General features: G+C 34.2%; 2 protein-coding genes and 1 long non-coding RNA gene across 4 annotated transcripts; 2 read left to right on the top strand and 1 right to left on the bottom strand.

The window, feature by feature from the left end:
* The first annotated feature begins 309 nt into the window (after positions 1–309).
* LOC134230363 (uncharacterized) lies at positions 310–11301 on the top strand. The gene is made up of 5 exons (XM_062712122.1): positions 310–623; positions 3418–3525; positions 3779–3851; positions 7755–8086; positions 11288–11301. Exons 1-5 carry the CDS (start codon positions 446–448, stop codon positions 11299–11301), a joined length of 705 nt encoding a protein of 234 aa, XP_062568106.1. The 5' UTR covers positions 310–445.
* LOC134230359 (uncharacterized) lies at positions 6494–7676 on the bottom strand. The gene is made up of 3 exons (XR_009984343.1): positions 7588–7676; positions 6985–7225; positions 6494–6684 (listed from the first exon to the last, which is right to left on the bottom strand). It is a non-coding gene; the product is annotated as an uncharacterized LOC134230359 (long non-coding RNA).
* Positions 11302–11416: 115 nt separating the features above from the next.
* LOC134230361 (cyclic GMP-binding protein C-like) lies at positions 11417–18953 on the top strand. Of its 2 annotated transcripts, none has more exons than XM_062712120.1 (10): positions 11417–11660; positions 12043–12252; positions 12433–12930; positions 13125–13388; positions 13668–13901; positions 14166–14263; positions 14666–15919; positions 16111–16167; positions 16936–17027; positions 17549–18953. In XM_062712120.1, the coding sequence occupies exons 1-10, from the start codon at positions 11435–11437 to the stop codon at positions 17667–17669; spliced, it is 3054 nt and encodes a 1017-aa protein (XP_062568104.1). In that variant the 5' UTR covers positions 11417–11434; the 3' UTR covers positions 17670–18953. The 2 variants fall into 2 exon arrangements, with proteins under 2 accessions (XP_062568104.1, XP_062568103.1); XM_062712119.1 differs by having other exon boundaries at positions 14166–14272.
* Positions 18954–19876: the final 923 nt, after the last annotated feature.

Here is a 19876-nt window from a genome sequence, read left to right as displayed (position 1 = left end):
ATTAAAAGAAATGGAGAGGGCTGCTTAATTGCAACTAGGAATAAAGTAAATCGTCGTACATCCTTGATCGATTGAACACGGATAATTTATAGTTCAAGCCCTCCTGGGTATGATTAAATGTAGTTTTAATAGTGCACGATCGTATTTATTAAAACACACGTACTTGCTTCTAGTGTTGTTTGCGTATTATGTACAAATGTCGTCGACCTTAAAATAGACCACACCGTATAAACAAACCAGAATGTGAAAAATAAAACAGGGAATTTTAAAAGTTATTTATAAATCTATCTCTTTTGCAGAAAACGAAACTAGATCCGTAAAATTCGCGTGTAAGTAGATGTTTCGTGAAAACGTTGACATAAATCCTCGCCCACTCACTGCCCTTGCGATGGAAACTATGAAAAAAAGTAAACGTGATATCTATGGTTAGTAGCGAGGGATAAATATGTACAGATTCCCTGTGTATAACGTTCTTAATTGTCCGGAGAATCTGACATCTATAGAAGAATCGGCTGCGAGAATAAACTGTACAAACACGAACTTTTACTACTGCATTCCTAACTACCAGAAGTCGTCCCTTGTAGAGTTCTGCTATGATCGGGAACCTTCGCTTTTCGAAAGTGGTAAGTTCACTTCTAATCTTAAATCCAGTAGCACAATGGACTGGTCTTTCAGTATTAGCATCATGAAATTCGTTGTATATTGAAATAGGTTGGGAACCTCTTGTAACAATGTGTAATAAGAAGAGACATAGCCAAACTTTTAACAATGTTTAAAATCCACAACAACCTAGTTCCTGATTACCTAAAAACATTGTACCGATGTTTAGAAACTATTTCAAATTATAATTCTTGAAATTCATTTGATTATTCTCTACCTAAATGCAGGCTGGAATTATAGAACAAATCATTTGTCCCCGATACTGTTCGCAAATGGAATTCACTGAGCAACGAAACAAGGGAAATGACCTCAATAGGAATTTTTAAAAGAAAATTGAGTAATAATAATGATAAGCCTCCCAAGTATTTTTCATGTGCCAGAAGGTATCTTAACATTTAACATACCAAATTAAGACACAATTGTATTTTAAATAATGATCTGTATAGATGTAAAATCATAAGTAATCCAAATTGTTCTTGTGGTATGAAAGAGGATAGTCATCATTGTTTCTTTGTTTGTAGAAAATATTTTGAACCTAGACGCCTAATGATGAATGCATTACTTGTAACTCATAATGTAAAAATGATTAATGTGCATTCATTGCTATGGGGAGATGATTCCTTATCTTCGCAGGAAAATGAGAAAAAAAATTTGGTATTGTTCAAAAAATTATTCAGGAATTTTGGAACTTGTGTCCAATCCCTTTGACATTTCGTCAATAAAATATGTTCAAAACAAAACATTGGACATACATGTAAAGTTATATTTCTGACAACCAGCTTTAGTGTTTGGTCCAAGTAAAAAGTTACGTTGTAAAACAGGCCCCTGGAAAAGTAAAATTTGAAGTCGAAAATTATTTTTATTAAAAAAGTAGCATTTTGGATCCATGTTTTCATTCAAACCAATTGCTGCTTATATATACTGGTAAAAAAAAAAAAAAAGAAAGTGGTAGCGATACTAATCAGATAGAGTCTGTCGACATTGATACAATGTAATCATTTTATGCAACAGGAAAAGGAAAACATCTGAAATACACCCTAAAAATAAACGTACATAGATGGAAAATACAAGATTCCAGTATTACAAAAACTATCGGTTGAGACCGGAAAATCTTTTTATAACTCTTGTTTGGAGCTTTAAATGTTTTGCAGAGGATAATATTTCATTTAATAATATTTACATCCATTGAATATTATTAAGAAAACCCTGGCGTTTATCAATCAGTTGTAAACGCCACTAAAATACCACATGCATAGAATGTTTTAGACCAGTGGCTCTACTATCAAACGTAGAAGGATACACATTTTATAGTACGATTTTTTTTTCTTCTTGATTATTTATTTATTAAATGCGTTCTTTGATTGTTTAATTGGGAATTAATTAGTTACATTCTTTTTGATACCTTTGACAGCTGATTTTCCAATAAAAATGGAACTCGCTTTACTTACCTGGGCATTGGTCTTTTGCAAAATTATTTTGTTAAAACGTTCTGATTGTACCAACAACTACTCTGAATTTGACATCAAAAAGATACATGAGTTTCTGATTGACAATATGTATGTGGTTTTTGGAGACCAGGTATTCCAACAATCTTTTGGAATTCCAATGGGTACCATGCGCCCCATTATTAGCAGATATTTTTGTATTCATATGAAGCAGAATTTGTGCAAAATCTTATGAGTAAAAAGAAGAAAACTCTTGCTGTGGCCTTCAACTTGACATTTAATTATATCGACGATGTATTGTCAATTAACAATGGTTTTTTGCATTCTTATGTCGATACGATATATCCTGATGAGCTTGAGAAAAAAAAAAGATACAAAAGAGTCTGACACATTTCTTTAATATTTGGATATTTTACTTGAAAAAAAAGCGTTATATTCTTACAACCAAGCTCTATGATAAACGTGATGACTTTAATTATCTTCAACTTCCCTTGCATATGTAGCAATATACCTTTTCCACCTGCATACGGAGTCTATATATCTCAACTGATTTGATGCACAAGAGCATGATATACGTATGCACAATTTCTAAAAACGAGGCAAATTATTGACATGCAAGTTAGTTGATAAAACAAGAATATCAGCAGTTTCGTATAATGTCATTATTTTGTAAGTTCTAGGGTTGATACACTTGTACAATGAGCTTGCTAGCAAATACAAATTACCAACGAGTCAAATGCTGACTGAAGTTTTTCAAACCTGTGTTTCTCCATTATATTAATTTTATACTTTGAATTAACGACGAATTTTCCCGTTATTTCCTGATCATGTCAAGGAGCAAACAGCGGATGTGACCGGTCGGTAGGGGATGCTCACTCTTTCATGGCACTTAATCCCACCTGTGTTTTGGAGGTTTGCTCGGCTCCTATTTTGTATTGCTGTATGGACTTTTGATCTTTAAAACGGTTCATTATCTCCATATGTTTCATTACAGCTAATGCATATTTCCTTAATAAGTAGTATGGATATACAACAAGTAAAAAAAAAATGAACATTTCTTTATCTCGAACTGAATGGAACCCCATATAAATGTTGCAAATACTAAGAAACAAAATGCACCTATCTTCAACTCGAAATAAAATAGGCGCACATGCACCAATTCAACTTGTAGGATAAAGTCATGCACAATTACCAATAAAATTGCAAAATACCCCATTTCTGATTTCTAAACTCATGAAAGAAGTAAACAGATAAAGCAAATTGATCGAATACTCATAACATCCTTAATATATTGATTTTTTGTTGTCTATAGGAAATTGTTTGCAGCTGGCAGGAGCTGGATATTTGAATCAAGACAGCTGTACACTCTTCACTTCCGGATGCCCAACTGAACCTTTTCCCGGAAATTCAATATACAAGTGTACGTAAACTATACACTTAGAGAAATCATTTTGAGTTTTAATAGAACAGACTAGTTATAAAATACAATATACTCAACGAAATATAAAATAAGACAACAAGAACAACTCACCAGGTGTTGGCGTATAATATGAGTATGAGTATCGTTCACCTCTACGAAACGAAATCTCATGTGTAGCTAAAGCTTACCATTGAAGTAAATACTAAGAATGCAGTAGGTTAAATGGATTAATCGTTATTTGAACTTTTTTCAGTTGAAGAATGCCAAAATATCGATACCATACATCGTTGTTACCGTGCAGATCCAAACTGTACAGAATCAACAAGGTATATAGTGTCCTTTTTAGCTCTTCTGAGCCAAAGGCTCAAAGAGCTAATGCTATGGCCATTTGTGCGGTGTGCGTCGTGCGGTGTGCGGTGTGCGTTAACTTTTTAGAATATGGGCCATAACTCAAGAACCCCTTGGCCAATCAGTGTCAAATTTGTCACAGGGTATCCTTGGCCCAAGGGCTACCATTTATACTAAAATAAGGGTTGGGACCCTAAAACAAGGGGAGATAATCAGGAAAACAAAACCAAAAGTACTGGTTGCTAAAAAATCTTCTTCTCCAGAACCACCAGGCAGATTTTCACCAAACTTACATACAAGAATCAGGATATGTTGAAGATTAAAAATTGTTCAAGGCATGACCCTGGGGCAAAGGGCGTGGTCTCAAGGTCACTTTAAAGTTGACCTAAATTTACAATTAATGAAAATTTCCATATTTTGCTTAATATAAGGACTGGGATCATCAAATCTTGTAAGTTGATACATCTTAGGACTTCACATCATGTTAACTCAAAAGTAGGTCACGATGACCTACTTTTAAAATTTTGCGGGGATTTGTTTTCAAATTGATTTGAAGGCATATTTTGGACACTTTAAGGCCTATGATTATCAAACCTAGTCAGTTGATGCATCTTGGGCCCTTGAACAACGTAAATTTAAAAGTAGGTCACCATGACCTACTTTTTGAACTTTATGACCTATTCTTTTTAAAACATTTTATCTCATTATTTCAGGCACTGAAAGGGTTAGAATCATCAAATTTTGTAAGTTGCTGCATCTTGGGACTTAAAAACATATTAAAGAAAAAGTAGGTCACTGTGACCTACTTTTAGAATTTAACAGGCATTTGTTTTCAAATTGTTTAAAAGGCATATTTTGTTTACCTTCAAACCTACAATCATCAAACTTGGTCAGGCGATGCATCTTGGGACTCTGAAAAATGTCGACCAAAATGTAGGTCACAGTGACCTACTTTTGACATTTTATGGCTATATTTAAGTATCTTAGGTATTTATTGGCTTAGAATCATCAAACTTTGTGAGTTGATGCATCTTGGGTTTTCGGAGAGTATGACCAAAAATTAGGTCACAGTGACCTACTTTCGACATTTTATGGCTATATTTAAGTATCTCTGGTACTTATTGGCTTAGAATCATCAAACTTTGTCAGTTGATGCATCTTGGGTTTTCGGAGAGTGATGACCAAAAATTAGGTCACAGTGACCTACTTTCGACATTTTATGGCTATATTTAAGTATCTCTGGTACTTTTTGGCTTAGAATCATCAAAACTTTGTCAGTTGATGCACCTTGGGTTTTCGGAGAGTGATGACCAAAAATTAGGTCACAGTGACCTACTTTTGACATTTTATGGCTATATTTAAGTATCTCCGGTACTTATTGGCTTAGAATCATCAAACTTTGTCAGTTGATGCATCTTTGGTTTTCCGAGAATGTTCACCAAAAAGTAGGTCACATTGACTTTCTTTTGACATTTTATGGCTATATTTATGTATCTCTAGTACTAATTGGTTTAGAATCATCATACTTTGTCAGTTGATGCATCATGGGTTTTCGGAGAATTTCGTCCAAAAAGTAGTCATGGTGACCTGTACTTTTGAATATCTCAGGTATTTATGGCTTAGAATAATTACATTTGGTCAGCAGATGCATCTTTGGACTCTAAAAAATGTCAACCAAAATGTAGGTCACAATGACCTACTTTTGACATTTTATGGCTATATTTAAGTACCTGGTATTTTCCCGTACTTATTGGCTTAGAATCATCAAACTTTGTCAGTTGATGCATCTTGGGTTTTTTTAGAGAGTGTCGACCAAAAAGTAGGTCACGGTGACATTTTATGGCTATATTTAAGTATCTTAGGTATTTATTGGCTTAAAATTATAAAACTTTGTCAGTTGATGCATTTTGTGTTTTCCAAGAATGTAGACCAAAAAGTAGTCCTAATTGGCTAAGAATCATCAAACTTTGTCAGGTGATGCAACCTGGGTCTTAGAATACTTAGGGTTAGAGGCTTCAAATACAAGTGATAGGTTGTATAATTTATCAGAAGAGCGATTCAAGGCCCTTGGGCCTCTTGTTTCCTCAATATTCCTGGGTACCTGTATTTAATTATTTTTTTGTACGAGTATTTATTAAGGAATGTTTTTAAGTTTTGTGTGAGTTATTGGTGTGTGAATCACACAGACTTGTCACGTAGGCATATTTCATGAAGCGCGCTGTCTGCCTACGTGCAAGTTTGTGTGATTCACACACCAATAATTCACACTAAACTGAAAAACATTCCTTATATTTACATTTTGCATGTTTGGAAGCAACTAAAATATGCTGAATATTTGTATTTCTCGCTGCCCTATATTGTTGCATTTTTATTAACGTCGCTGCAGCCTCATTGTGACGTCACGTTAACGCACGTTTCTCCGTGTATATTTCTACGCGTGAGTATACACGAAAATGGTTTTCAAATCAATTTCACAGTTGGCTTACTAGAAAAACACAGCGAATGTAAATATTAAGATTTGCATACGTCCTTTTAATTAATCCTTTATATCTTCTCTTTTACACAAAGTACATTTAAGATGTCCTCCTTTTATATCTACATATATTTTTATGCGCCCGGATCGATAGATCCCGGGCGTATATTGTTTTTGTCCTGTCTGTTTGTCTGTTTATCTGTTTGTCTGTTTGTCTTTCTGTCTGTTGTCAATTTTAACCTTCGCCATAACTTTTGAACCATAAGAGATAGAGACTTCATATTTGGTATGCATACTCCACTAATAAAGTCCTTTCAAATGACATCAAGGTCAATGACCTTGTGACCTTGACTGTGACATATATGCTAAAAATAGCTTTTTCCACTGTTTGTCATAACTTTTGAACCATAGGAAATAGGGACTTCATATTTGGTATACTTACTCCACTAATAAAGTCCTTTCAAACGTCGACAAGGTCAATGATCTTGTGACCTTGACTGTGACCTATATGCTAAAAATAGCTTTTTACACTTTTTGCCATAACCTTTGAATAATAGGTGATAGGGACTTCATGTTTGGTGTGCATACTCCACCAATTAAGTTCTTTCGAATGACACCAAGGTCAATGACCTTGTGACCTTGACTGTGACCTATATGCTTAAAATAGCTTTTTCCACTGTTTGTCATAACTTTTGAACCATAGGAGATAGGGACTTCATATTTGGTATACTTACTCCACTAATAAAGTCCTTTCAAACGTCGACAAGGTCAATGATCTTGTGACCTTGTCTGTGACCTATATGCTAAAAATAGCTTTTTACACTTTTTGCCATAACTTTTGAACAATAGAAAATAGGGACTTCATATTTGGTGTGCATACTCCACCCATTAAGTTCTTTTGAATGACACCGCAACTTCTCGGGCCTTTCCGACTAGCGGAAAAACGACCTCGAATGTATATGGTAGACGCCATGACAACCCTCTTTTTTCACGATCTTTGAAATAAATGCATGGAGACCTTTTATCTGTGGAATATGGAATTTAACTTTATACAATTTAATGATATTACTTAGAATATACGATAAAAGGGACTTCTAAATCTGTCTATCCTGTATTTGAATAAACAGGAAGATGTATAAATTTTTAACATCCGGTGATGTTAATACATTTGAGGTTGTTTTTCCGACCTCTGACGGAAAGACCCGAGATGATGTGATTGGAATGACACCAAGATCAGTGACCTTGAGACCTTGACTGTGACCAATATGCTAAAAATAGATTTTTTGAACTTTGTTGCCGCCGGGCGCATAGTGTTTCACAAACACATCTTGTTTTTCTTCTTTTCCTTTCTTTTTTTATTGCATGAACAGATTTGTTGATCAAAGAAAGTCTTCATTTCATATTTCAGTTTGACGACGATACAGCCGTCATTTGTCACGCAAGGTGTTTCAACGTCACATTCCGTATCAACATATCACTATGACATAAATTCCACGTATACAACTGACGACTGGACGAAGAACACAGAGGCCGATCTCTACGTAATCATAGTCGTAGTTTTTATATTTCTAGTCATGGCTGTTGGCGGTTTTGCGTTTTTTATAAGGCGCCGGAGAAGAAAACAAACTGCGGAAATAACTCGGTGCACTTTCAAACTCACAGCTACTACCGAACTACCGTTGTTGCATTCACAGGTGAATAGTAGTGTAGCAACAAGAGGACCCAGTAGCAGCCAACTAGGTGAGTTTTTTTTACACAAATAAGATTGATATATTTCCATTTCTAATTTTTTTCTCTGTGATAACTGTTTGAAAGTTTGGGGAATTTATTTTTTGATAATTCTGCCGGAATGTAATTTAGGCAGGTCGATAGGTCAGCAGCTAAGGAGGCCTGTTACGCATGCAAATCTCGTGCGCATCTGTCTCTGAGTCTGACGCTAAGGAGGCAAAATATGTATGTAAATCTCGTGCGGCTGCCTTTGTGTTTGACGTCAGTGTGCTAGGACCATTGAAAATGGCATGGAAGTCCTCGTGTAATTTAAATCTATTAGTCTATATTTTTAATGTCTAAGTCTACAATTTTATTTCACAATGAAATGGAAATATAAGGAATCACTGTCTAGTTTTGAGAGTATGCCAGGGACATCAACAATAGTGGGAAACATGGGATAATTTTAGCATAACGGGCTTCGCCCGTTATGCAAATTATCCCATGTTTCCCACTATTGTTGATGCCCTGGCATACTTTCAAAACTAGACAGTGATTCCTTAATTCAACTCAGGAAAAGTAGAGCATACACTTGCCTATCTTAGATTTTTATAGTCACTTTGGATTCAGATATTACTGATTAAAAAAATATAAACTTGGAAGACAGACAAAATTAATATTTATATTTTCTGAAGCAAATTGCACTAGAAAATTGATAAAAATTTGCATTAAGCGTAAAAATTAGAAATTTGACATGTGACCTTCTATGACCTATTAGTCCGAAAAATCTGACGTTTTCAAGGCTTTTTTTACGATTTTGATATTTTACATGCCAGGAAAACGGGAAATTTCTCCGTCTCGCACTGGATTTCATTTTTAATACTTGCAAACCGCACTTATGCCGAAATCAGAATATTTCAAAAGAACAACACATACATGTAGTACTTACCATTATTGATGAAAAGAAAATATCACACCACGTTTAGTTACAGGGCTTGCAAGATTTTAAAATGCACGAAATAAAGACAAATCTCGAGAGTATGATGAAATCTTCTCGACGGATTTTATATTATATAAATGAACCATAAAAACGATATTGGTGAGTACCAAAAGTATTGTACTATTGATAACTTGTGACATTGAAATTTAATTCGGTTCGCAAGTATCTACAATCAACTCGTGAATGCCGCCTCCGGTTGGAGGCGGCGATTTCCCATTTTTCGTAATGGCGCCGGTTCTGACGTTTTCCTGGCATGCACAATATCAAAATCGTAAGAAAAGCCAGGAAAATGTCAGAGATATCATAAACAGGGACAAGCAAGTAGCTTAATTAGCCCCCATTGTCCTTTTTAGCTCTACTGGTCAGAGACCAGAAGAGCTTATGCCATAGTAATGCGTCCGGCGTCCGTCCGTCTGTCTGTCTGTCTGTCTGTAAACAATTTTTCAAAACGCTACTCCTCCTACAATTATAGTCTTATTTCAATATAACTTGGCACACAAGTAGACTACACTAAGATACATGGAATAGTGCATCGATTTTTAATTTCGATGAACGGTGTTGCCATGGTTACTAAAAATAGAATTTTCTGTGAAATTCCTTTAAAACGCTACTCCTTCTACAGTTTTGGTCTGATTTCAATATAACTTGGCACACAAGTAGACTACACTAAGATACAAAGAATAGTGCATCGATTTTTAATTTCGATGAACGGTGTTGCCATGGTTACTAAAAATAGAATTTTCTGTGAAATTCCTTTAAAACGCTCTCCTTCTACAGTTTTGGTCTGATTTCAATATAACTTGGCACACAAGTAGACTACACTAAGACACATAGAAGAGTGCATCGGTTTTTGATTTCGATGAACGGTGTTGCCATGGTTACTAAAAATAGAATTTTCTGTGAAATTCCTTTAAAACGCTACTCCTTCTACAGTTTTGGTCTGATTTCAATATAACTTGGCACACAAGTAGACTACACTAAGATACAAAGAATAGTGCTTCGATTTTTAATTTCGATGAACGGTGTTGCCATGGTTACTAAAAATAGAATTTTCTGTGAAATTCCTTTAAAACGCTACTCCTTCTACAGTTTTGGTCTGATTTCAATATAACTTGGCACACAAGTAGACTACACTAAGATACATAGAATAGTGCATCGGTTTTTGATTTCGATGAACGGTGTTGCCATGGTTACTAAAAATAGAATTTTCTGTGAAATTCCTTTAAAACGCTACTCCTTCTACAGTTTTGGTCTGATTTCAATATAACTTGGCACACAAGTAGACTACACTAAGATACAAAGAATAGTGCATCGATTTTTAATTTCGATGAACGGTGTTGCCATGGTTACTAAAAATAGAATTTTCTGTGAAATTCCTTTAAAACGCTACTCCTTCTACAGTTTTGGTCTGATTTCAATATAACTTGGCACACAAGTAGACTTCACTAAGATACATAGAATAGTGCATCGGTTTTTGATTTCGATGAACGGTGTTGCCATGGTTACTAAAAATAGAATTTTCTGTGAAATTCCTTTAAAACACTACTCCTTCTACAGTTTTGGTCTGATTTCAATATAACTTGGCACACAAGTAGACTACACTAAGATACATAGAATAGTGCATCGATTTTTAATTTCGATGAACGGTGTTGCCATGGTTACTAAAAATAGAATTTTCTGTGAAATTCTTTAAAACGCTACTCCTTCTACAGTTTTGGTCTGATTTCAATATAACTTGGCACACAAGTAGACTACACTAAGATACATAGAACAGTGCATCGGTTTTTGATTTCGATGAACGGTGTTGCCATGGTTACTAAAAATAGAATTCTCTGTGAAATTCCTTTAAAACACTACTACTTCTACAGTTTTGGTCTGATTTCAATATAACTTGGCACACAAGTAGACTACACTAAGATACATAGATGGCATCGGTTTTTGATTTCGCATGGTTACTAAAAATAGAATTTTCTGTGAAATTCCTTTAAAACGCTACTCCTTCTACAGTTTTAGTTTGATTTCAAAATAAGTTGGCACACAAGTAGACTACACAAAGATACATAAAATAGTGCAATGGTTTTTGATAAGTACAAACCAGTAGAGCTACAGTCTCGACAGAGACTTCTGGTTTGACATGTTGGTTGAGGACGGAGATTATATGAATGGAGTATATCAAATTACAAAAGAGTAATTCTGTGAAGTAGAATTTTAATTTTTACTGTTTTTGTTTATAGAGCTGGAGACATAAGGCTAGATTTAGAATTTTTTTAAGGACTGACTTTTTTTTTATCACTGTGCTACTCTTTTGTTACTTCATCTTTGATAACACAAGATTGGTTCTTTTCTTTAACATTTATTTAGTCATCGCAATTAGGCAATGTATGAATGGACTGTATATATTCATACCATGGAACTCGAATTTATCAAATATTATGTGGACCAAAAATGAATCGGCCATTGATATATCAAACGGAGTGAAGTACAAAACAGGAACAGACAGTACGCCCATGCTGATTATCAATGGTGCTACTTCAGAGGATAGTGGAAAATACTCATGTATGGGAACGTCGTTATTACGTTCTTTCATGAGCAGGCCTATTCATATAGGTAAGTTACTAGAATACTGCATGTATATTAGTAAAATGTCTAAATAAGAAACTGATGTGGTAGATTATTGCCTTTTATAGCTATTTTTAAAGCACATTCCTTTTTTGCGAGAACTGTTATTTTGCAATTAGTTATCCGAGTCTGTCTGCTCTCGAAAATTTCATTAACGCGTATATTTGTACTTGAAAGCGTTATATAACAAAGACCATGGCTAATTTTTGTTGTTTTATGACCACTACAAAATGTAAAATTCCCTATGCATTTCTGCAAAACAATCTCCAACCACGAAATCAAATCTCCACAAGCCAATATTTTTTCCTCAAACCTAGAAAATTTGACCCCACGAAAATATCTGAATTTACAGTATATTTTTGTTATTTAGGAATAACTCCTGTACGCCTCAAAAGTCCTTCTGCAGTGAATGTTGGGGAACCATTATCAAACCATTGGGATTGGCCGTATTTGAAACCAGACACAACTTCTGAATCTGAGACTAGTGACCTTGACCTCTATATCGTCATGATCCCAGAACCCCATGTCGAAACTCAGGATTGTACTCACGTTAAGGGTCAAGAAGAACGACACGAATATGGTGATCCTTTACTTATAATTAACCGAGAGCATTTACTTTTTCTCTTCTCAATAAACTCTCTAGTGTATTTATCAATTTAAGGAACTGTGAACTACGTACTATATAACTAAAGACTTGCAAACGAAGTAGACCAAAAGTTTTAGTATGCTCTATAGCTAATGCCTCAACACTATCTTACAGATTTGTTTAGCAGAATAGATTTCAACTCCATCAAAAGGTACCTCCATTTCTGGCTTCTCTTCTGCGAAGGAGGCTCCGTGGATCTGGAAAACAAAGATCAGTTGGAGATCCTGAAGGACTTGTACGCATTCTCCAAGGGACCAGACGCAGAACCTATTCCAGATGATATAAGATCTGACTGCTCCATATATGATAGCATGATTTGTACGGGGACCAAATTAACATTTACTTCAGATGATGTTGAGAAACAGACTCTCTGGGCTTATATTCAACACGGTTATCTTGTGCAGAAAAACGTTCATTTCCTTCTGGACAAGGCACCAGTTGCCTTGATCGCAAAGTATTTCAGGACATCTGGGTATCTTGGTTCTCAAGAAGAATGGTGTATTTGTCTCCCTAGCATTTTCACTGAGAAACTCATTGTAAAACTAGACTTGGGTATCATCCCACATCCCACTATTACAGATACCAATATTCATCCATTAGTGAGCCGAATATGTAAGTATATTTAGCGGATACAACCTATGAAAAAATAGTACAAAATCGGTAAGCATCACATAAAACTTTCTATGAACAAAGTATTTAAGAAATGAAAAATGTCATGTTTTTGAGATCAATTTCTATTCGTTACTTAGTATCTTCCCCTTTTTCCTTCAATCTAAAAATTGTTAGCTTTGATTGTTCATTTTTAGTGAAAATCCCTGAGGAAATTCTAAGATGGGAATATGACCAGCGCCTGAAGTTCTTGAAAAGCATACGTGAAGAAAGCATTGAAATGTTCAGGGGAAGAGCGATGATCGTTGGGTGTGTGGGGGCAGGTAAAACCACCTTCCTAAGAAGGCTTCAATCCAAATGGACATTAGAGGACTTATACACCACTGAGTCAACTGTAGGGCTCGAAGTTCATCATAATCTGTTCCAAATTGAGGACAATGAAGACCAGAAATTGCTGAAAGGTTGAAATATACTTTAATCTATAATTTTTTTTACGTGAAACACTCAATGGTCGACCATTACCTCCAAAATGATGCTCATATTTCCTTGATTTTATAGACTGTATATTCTGTTTTATGCTAGCACTGTTTTAAGACATTTTCTACTCTTTTACATGTTTTACATTAACTCTGATTTTTTTTTATCATGTTACTACTTACTAGTATCATATACCTCATCGAAACGAACTGTTGTGTAGGCATGTATTGTAAAGAAAGTAACACGGTTAATTAATTCTATAGAAGTACCACAGGGAATGTCTTGCGATGTTGAAAGACACATAAAGAAAAGAGAAAAGCTGATCAGTGTAACTGACTTTGGCGGTCAGTGTTCTTATTATGCCTGTCATCAAGTCTACCTGACAAGACGAGCTTTCTATATTCTTGTGATAGACATGTCAAAAAGTTTGGAAGAAAAGGTTGACTCCACTCGATTGGACGCAAATGGGTCCATATATGAAGATTGGACCTACAAAGGTTAAGACTATTTCTATTCATAAAAATACGTTGTATTTATTTGGTGACATTAGATTAAGGAAACTGAAAATTAAGTGCAATTTATTTCATTCATTTGGCATACATCTTATAAATTCCATAAAGATACAGTGGTGATAAAAGATTATAGAAACTTATAAATGTGTTCATAACCGTACAAGACTAACAGATTTTGAGTGTGTATATTGTTTTGTGTAGGTTTTCTAAAAGCAAACAGAAAAATTAAAAACGCTGAATTATTTTTAGAATACTTCCTTTACTGGATGCAGTCTATAAGCACTTACTGTGATGATACAACGCCTGTAGTATTGGTTGCAACGCACAAAGATAAAGTCAGTGAAGAAGTACAAGATGTAAGAACAAGAAATATAATGAGATCAATCATCTGCATCAAACATCTCACTAGTGTATTTTCTGTCTTTTAATAAAACCCTTCTTATAATTTCTGAGCGACAAAATTTCAAATTTCAAATTTTGCATCGTACTTTTCGCAAATTATAATGATGAGTTATTGCAAAAAATATCAGATCAAACAATAACATTTTCACGTAATAAATGGGTTGTGGCTACCTAAAGAAGTGAATCAAGAAGTTTGATGGACTAGTAACACTTAATAATAACATATGAAAATCAATTACCCCTTATCCTAGTCCTCAAAAATTCGAGCGTGCTCGTTTTAGTATTGTTTGATTGCACTTTCATTATGATTACTGTTTGTAATTTTTATTCTTCATTGCTCTTTTCAGGGGAAGACAAAATGTTTTTATGACGAATTAATGGAATGCTTACCAAGAGACTCTGAATTAAAACGACACCTCTCACAGAAGCGATACTTTGAGATTCAACTTCCGCCTCTGGAAGAAATTGAAACAAAAAAGATAGAGAAAGCCATTGTAGAAGTTGCTGCTCAACAAACACGCTGGGGAGAAAGAGTTCCTGCCAAGTGGGCTATGTTTGAAATATCTCTGTCAGAAATGAAAACAGAAAAAAAGATGATGAGCATTGAAGAACTAAAACAAAACATTAGAATCGAACTTCCTGAAAAAGATGAAGACTTGCGCATCATGCTGTCTTTCTTTCACGAGATTGGAACGATACTTTTTTTCAATGAAGAAGGGTTAAATAAAATGGTTATTGTTGATGTTCAGTGGTTTGTTGATGCTTTTAAGAACATAATTACCGACCCAACACAAGTTAAAGAGGCATCTCCAACCGTCGGCGACTGGATGCTCTTCAACCAGACAGGCCAGTTGGGTGATCAGCTTCTGGATGATATGTGGTCAAACTTCAACTACAAATGCTTTGCTGAACACAAAAATTCCATCCTACAATTTATGCAAAGGCTGGGTCTTATAGTGATTGGGAGAGAAGAACGCAACGAATCACTTTACCGACCGCCCTTATGCGTAAAACAAGAAGCTGAAGAGAAACCAAGACAAATATACCACTATGTACCTTGTATGAACAAGGAGAGTAGATCCGATACCTATGACAAGATTCTAAGCAATTGCACAAACAAAACGTCCACTTTGGTTTTCCGATTCAAGACATTCTTGCCTCATTTCTTTTACTATCGACTTGTTGTCCATTGTATGACAAGGTGGCATGCTCTGGTTCACGATGATGTACCTTTAGTTTGCAAAGATGCAGTTTTTCTTAAAAACGAAGATGAGGATCATGTTCTCGTTCTTGGTGTTTGTAAGCCATCCATCCAGCTTCAAGTTGTTTGCCGTGAGGGTAACCTTGATGTTAATATTACTCTAAAAATACGCCAAGACATTGAGAGCATGATGAAATCTCTAACGGCCACATTTCACAAACAAGTGGAATATGATATTGGATATTTCTGTCAAGAAAAAGAATTCTGCGCAGATGTTGAACATTTCTTCATATCTGAACATGAGCTTCTTCAACTAAAAAAGGACACAGTCTGTTGTAGTAAACACGCTAAAGAAAATCACAAGATTCACAGGAAAGAACTTCTCAAGTTTTGGAGAAAGGTTTGTAATTTTTCGTCAGAAAGAAAATGTTCGTTTCGAAATCTGTTTCATGAAATGATTCATTCTTGACACTTGCAAAGCTTTTCCTGCTGTGTGAAGTGCATGTCTATAATGACCATGTATTAAGGTATAATGTCAAAAAGAAATTGATATTGAAAACAATTAACAATGGATGTCTGTTGTTTTTGTAGTCGGCTTCGAAAGAAATCGGTTGCATGTGTTTTCCAAAACGTAAAGATGTTAACAAGGTAATTTTCTTCTTGTCTTATAGATTAAAAGCCTTAAATCACATATATAGGGTAAATAAAGGATGTTTTATTCTAAACGATAAAGATATTATTTAAAGCACATGTTCCCTGAATATGAAATTGAATTGTGATAGTCTGAAAATATTTATGTTTTCAAAAAGCCTAATCCTTGTTTGTGTTTAATTCACTGTAGGACTGCTTTTAATTGGTATTTTCAATACAAATTACAATTTTTAGCTTACCTGAGCTGAACGTTGAATGAGCTTTTCTGATCGAAGATCGTTCATTGTCGTCGTTGTGAGTTTTTCACATCGTCATTCTTTCCAGACCCACTGTGCCAATTCCAAGCAAAATTTGCCCAGGTTGTCCCTGGGTTAAGGAAATTTAGATCAGCGCAAATGAAGGGCCAAGTTCTCTACCAAAGGGTATATCAAAAAGGAATTTTAGTATTAAGTGGGGTTATTATTATTTTTTCTCGAGAACATCTGGACCAGTAATGACGAAATTTAGAGCTTTCTGGGGATAGTGATGATTCAAGTTTGTTCAAATTATACACATTATCCCCGGGGATACGATTGGGCCAAGAATATTATATTCCTTTTTTAAAAGAAGCATTCCAAATATTGTGGATTCAGGGTTTATTGTTAAAAAAACATATTGTTGCAGGCAAGAATACATCTTTATTTTCACAAGGATATATTGGGGAAAATCGGCCGACAAGTTAATCAGACGAGTTTTGTGACCCATGGTTAGTTTTCCTTTTTTCAGACACCTATTTTACCAGGAAGTGTCCAACATACAAACAACACCCTCAGAAATGGACGCAGAAAGGAGACGTTTAATTTGAAGAAACTTGAAAGGTTAAAAACACAGTGTTTTAACGAACACTTCAGACCCCCCCCCCCTCGTCATTTTCCTTAAAAGAATTTAGAATTGAAACTATTAGATTAACAGTATAAGAGAACTTGAAACAGAGAGTCTCAAATGTGTGCTTAAGGGGGACGGCTGGGGCTTTATTGTTTGAAAACTACAAAAGCGAAACTTTTAATTTTTATACCATATACAACTTATATTAACTTCAGTGTACATGCCAAGTTTGGGGAAAATATACCGTCCAGGTATTTTAAGGGACTGTCTCAAAGTATAGGAACATTTACTATTAATAGGATTATATATAGGAAAATGCCAATTTTGGCACTTAAAATCAAATTATACCAATACTTCAATAGACATTTGTTTAATCTATTATATTTAATGAAAAATACTATATTGTACATTATATTTTTAAGAAATACAAAATTTTACCATCTTGCTTCCATACGGGGCATCTCAAAATGCCAAGAATTAACGAATTTTCCTGTTTTCTTCTTTTCTTTTTTAGAGTACTGCTTGATATGATGGACACAGAGGATTTATTGCGAAACATAATAGAAATAATAGAAACATTCTCAAATTTTCATGATTTAAGTTTCAAGAGCGTACGTTTATTACTTTTTCTTTAATAACATTTTTATAACCCCTTTCTTTGAGAGTTTCAGTTTATTATAACGTCAAAAAGACACTGTTACGTCGTCAACCTACCTATCAATAGCAAAATCGGTTAAAAAATAGTTATATAAAATTGTAATTATATTTTGGACCTGTAATTTCTTAATTTTGTTTAATTTTATTAATTAAGCGAAAAAAATTTGCTTGAAAACCGTAAAAGTGCTTTATTTTTACTCTAAAGCGCGAAATATTGCGCAATAAAAACCACAATCGGTCCACTTTAATTTATAATGTTTTACAAAATCAACAGATCATAAAAAAATGTATACTAGCTTTGTCGAAAAAATTCATAATTGGGCAAATGCCAAATTTTCTTGATAACATCCGCGATTACAAACGTGTACGATAATATCTCGTGGACCTTGATTTAGTAAATATGTATATAAAAAATAAGATTGGGCCATGCACATTATCGTCGAAAATATGACTGCGATTTTAATAAATGTATTAATTTCAAACTATTAAACCCAAACTTTTCCAACTTTGATTTTTTATACCTTGTAGTTTGGGTTATAACTAGTAAAACTTAAAACCATTCATTTTGACAAGAATGTCATGTCTATGAACTTTTTGGAAAACCCTTCCATCTTTACTTAAATTGTAAGAAAATCTTGAATTTGTTTTCTTTGTTCACTTGTATTTCATATACTTTTGAATCTCTGCTTTAAACATGATATTTTGCTCAAGCGCGTTTTCTGTTGTATTATGTCGGCGTTGACTTGCTTTTGATTTCTTCTCTTTGTTTTTACGTATTTTTTCATAAGATATTTTATTCATATTTATTTTTAATATATTTGATGTTGATCTCTTAGGTTTTTTTATGTTGTTTAAAGATATTTCTGAAGAGTACACTGTTTTGTTATCTTTAGATCTTATTTGGATTTTTAGAAATATATTTGACCCCTTGGTTTTAGTAATTTGATACTGTTTATAAATATTATTTTTGATAAGTAGACAGTGTTATTGGTTTAGTTGTTTTACTAAATACTAGTGGTTATATAAATAAACTTTATTGATATATAGTAAATTCTATTTGCTGACAAAGGTCCGGAAATCAATCCTTACTTACAGTGTCAATTAATGGCTGCGGTCGATAATTTGAATAGAACATTTTTGTAAAATAGCGGCACTCCATTTTGTTTAGTGACCCATGGCCAATATCGTCCTTTTGCCCATTCTCGTTGGGATTGTTACTCTTCAATAGAACCAGATCCGATTCGGTTTTCAGATGTGAAACGTAATTAAGGCTTAGTTTCATATGAGAACGAGGTGGTGGGGGGTCGGGGGTGTTATGGCAGTAGTAAAAAAGATATTTAGGTTAATTGAAACGAGTCTTCTTTGTTTTTAACAAATATTTTAGCTAACTAGCATTTATCTGACAAGACAAGAACATTAACATAAGAGTTATGAAAAATTTACATCTTGAAACGAAAAGTTGTGTTAAAACCGGAAGTGTTATTGATAAAACATACTTGTTGATAAAACAAACGATTATCTAATGGGTACTGTCCACGTGCATCAGGCATACAAAATAAATAAAAAACTGAAGCGTGTGCTCCTAGCTTGTCACGATCGGGAATTAACAGAAAAAACCGTCGTCAATTCAATGCATAAATAATGGACTAACAATTAGTATGAAAAACGTCCGTCAGCATTTGACTCCATGATAAATTGTATTTGATGACAAGGTCATTGTACAAATGTATCGACTATAGAACTTACAAAATGATGACTTTAAACGAGACCGCTGATATTCTTGTTTCATCAACTTGTTAGTCAATAATTTACCTCGTCTAAGAAATTGTTCATGTATAGTGCATGCTCTTACGTATCGAATCATCTGAGATATATAAAATCTATATGCAAATGATGAAGGTATGATACTGCATATTAAGTAAGAAAATGTTTGCATATTTTAAGCATACTACGCTGTACCTGTTTTATTAATTTTTGTAATTAACAGGCTTGTGACAAAGGGATAAATGAATGTGTATGCAATCAGGATTTTCTTATTTTGGAAGTAGATTCTTCATGTTTCAGGTAATGTCTTACAATATTGAAAAACATTAAGAAAGTATAGATTAATAATTTTATTAATCCGAAATATACAGGATTTTTTTTAAAGGTCTATAAATATATGATCTGATATCAGTTTAATGCC

The sequence above is a fragment of the Saccostrea cucullata genome, unplaced genomic scaffold (genome assembly GCF_032062105.1).
Source record: "Saccostrea cucullata isolate Sc308-1 unplaced genomic scaffold, CSIRO_AGI_Scuc_v1 ctg4820, whole genome shotgun sequence".
Lineage (NCBI taxonomy): Eukaryota > Metazoa > Mollusca > Bivalvia > Ostreida > Ostreidae > Saccostrea > Saccostrea cuccullata.
The sequence above is the reverse complement of the archived record's forward strand: the minus strand, read 5'-3'. Positions and strand labels throughout refer to the sequence as shown.

What these genes read in the sequence shown, in the direction of transcription:
- LOC134230363 (XM_062712122.1), top strand. Translation starts at nt 446, where the DNA reads ATGTACAGATTCCCTGTGTATAACGTTCTTAATTGTCCGGAGAATCTG. An exon ending in CGGAAATTCAATATACAAGT is followed by an intron (nt 3,526 to 3,778) that starts GTACGTAAACTA and finishes AACTTTTTTCAG; the next exon opens with TTGAAGAATGCCAAAATATC. An exon ending in AACTGTACAGAATCAACAAG is followed by an intron (nt 3,852 to 7,754) that starts GTATATAGTGTC and finishes TTCATATTTCAG; the next exon opens with TTTGACGACGATACAGCCGT.
- LOC134230361 (XM_062712119.1), top strand. Translation starts at nt 11,435, where the DNA reads ATGAATGGACTGTATATATTCATACCATGGAACTCGAATTTATCAAAT. An exon ending in GAGCAGGCCTATTCATATAG is followed by an intron (nt 11,661 to 12,042) that starts GTAAGTTACTAG and finishes TTTGTTATTTAG; the next exon opens with GAATAACTCCTGTACGCCTC. An exon ending in AACGTAAAGATGTTAACAAG is followed by an intron (nt 16,168 to 16,935) that starts GTAATTTTCTTC and finishes TCCTTTTTTCAG; the next exon opens with ACACCTATTTTACCAGGAAG.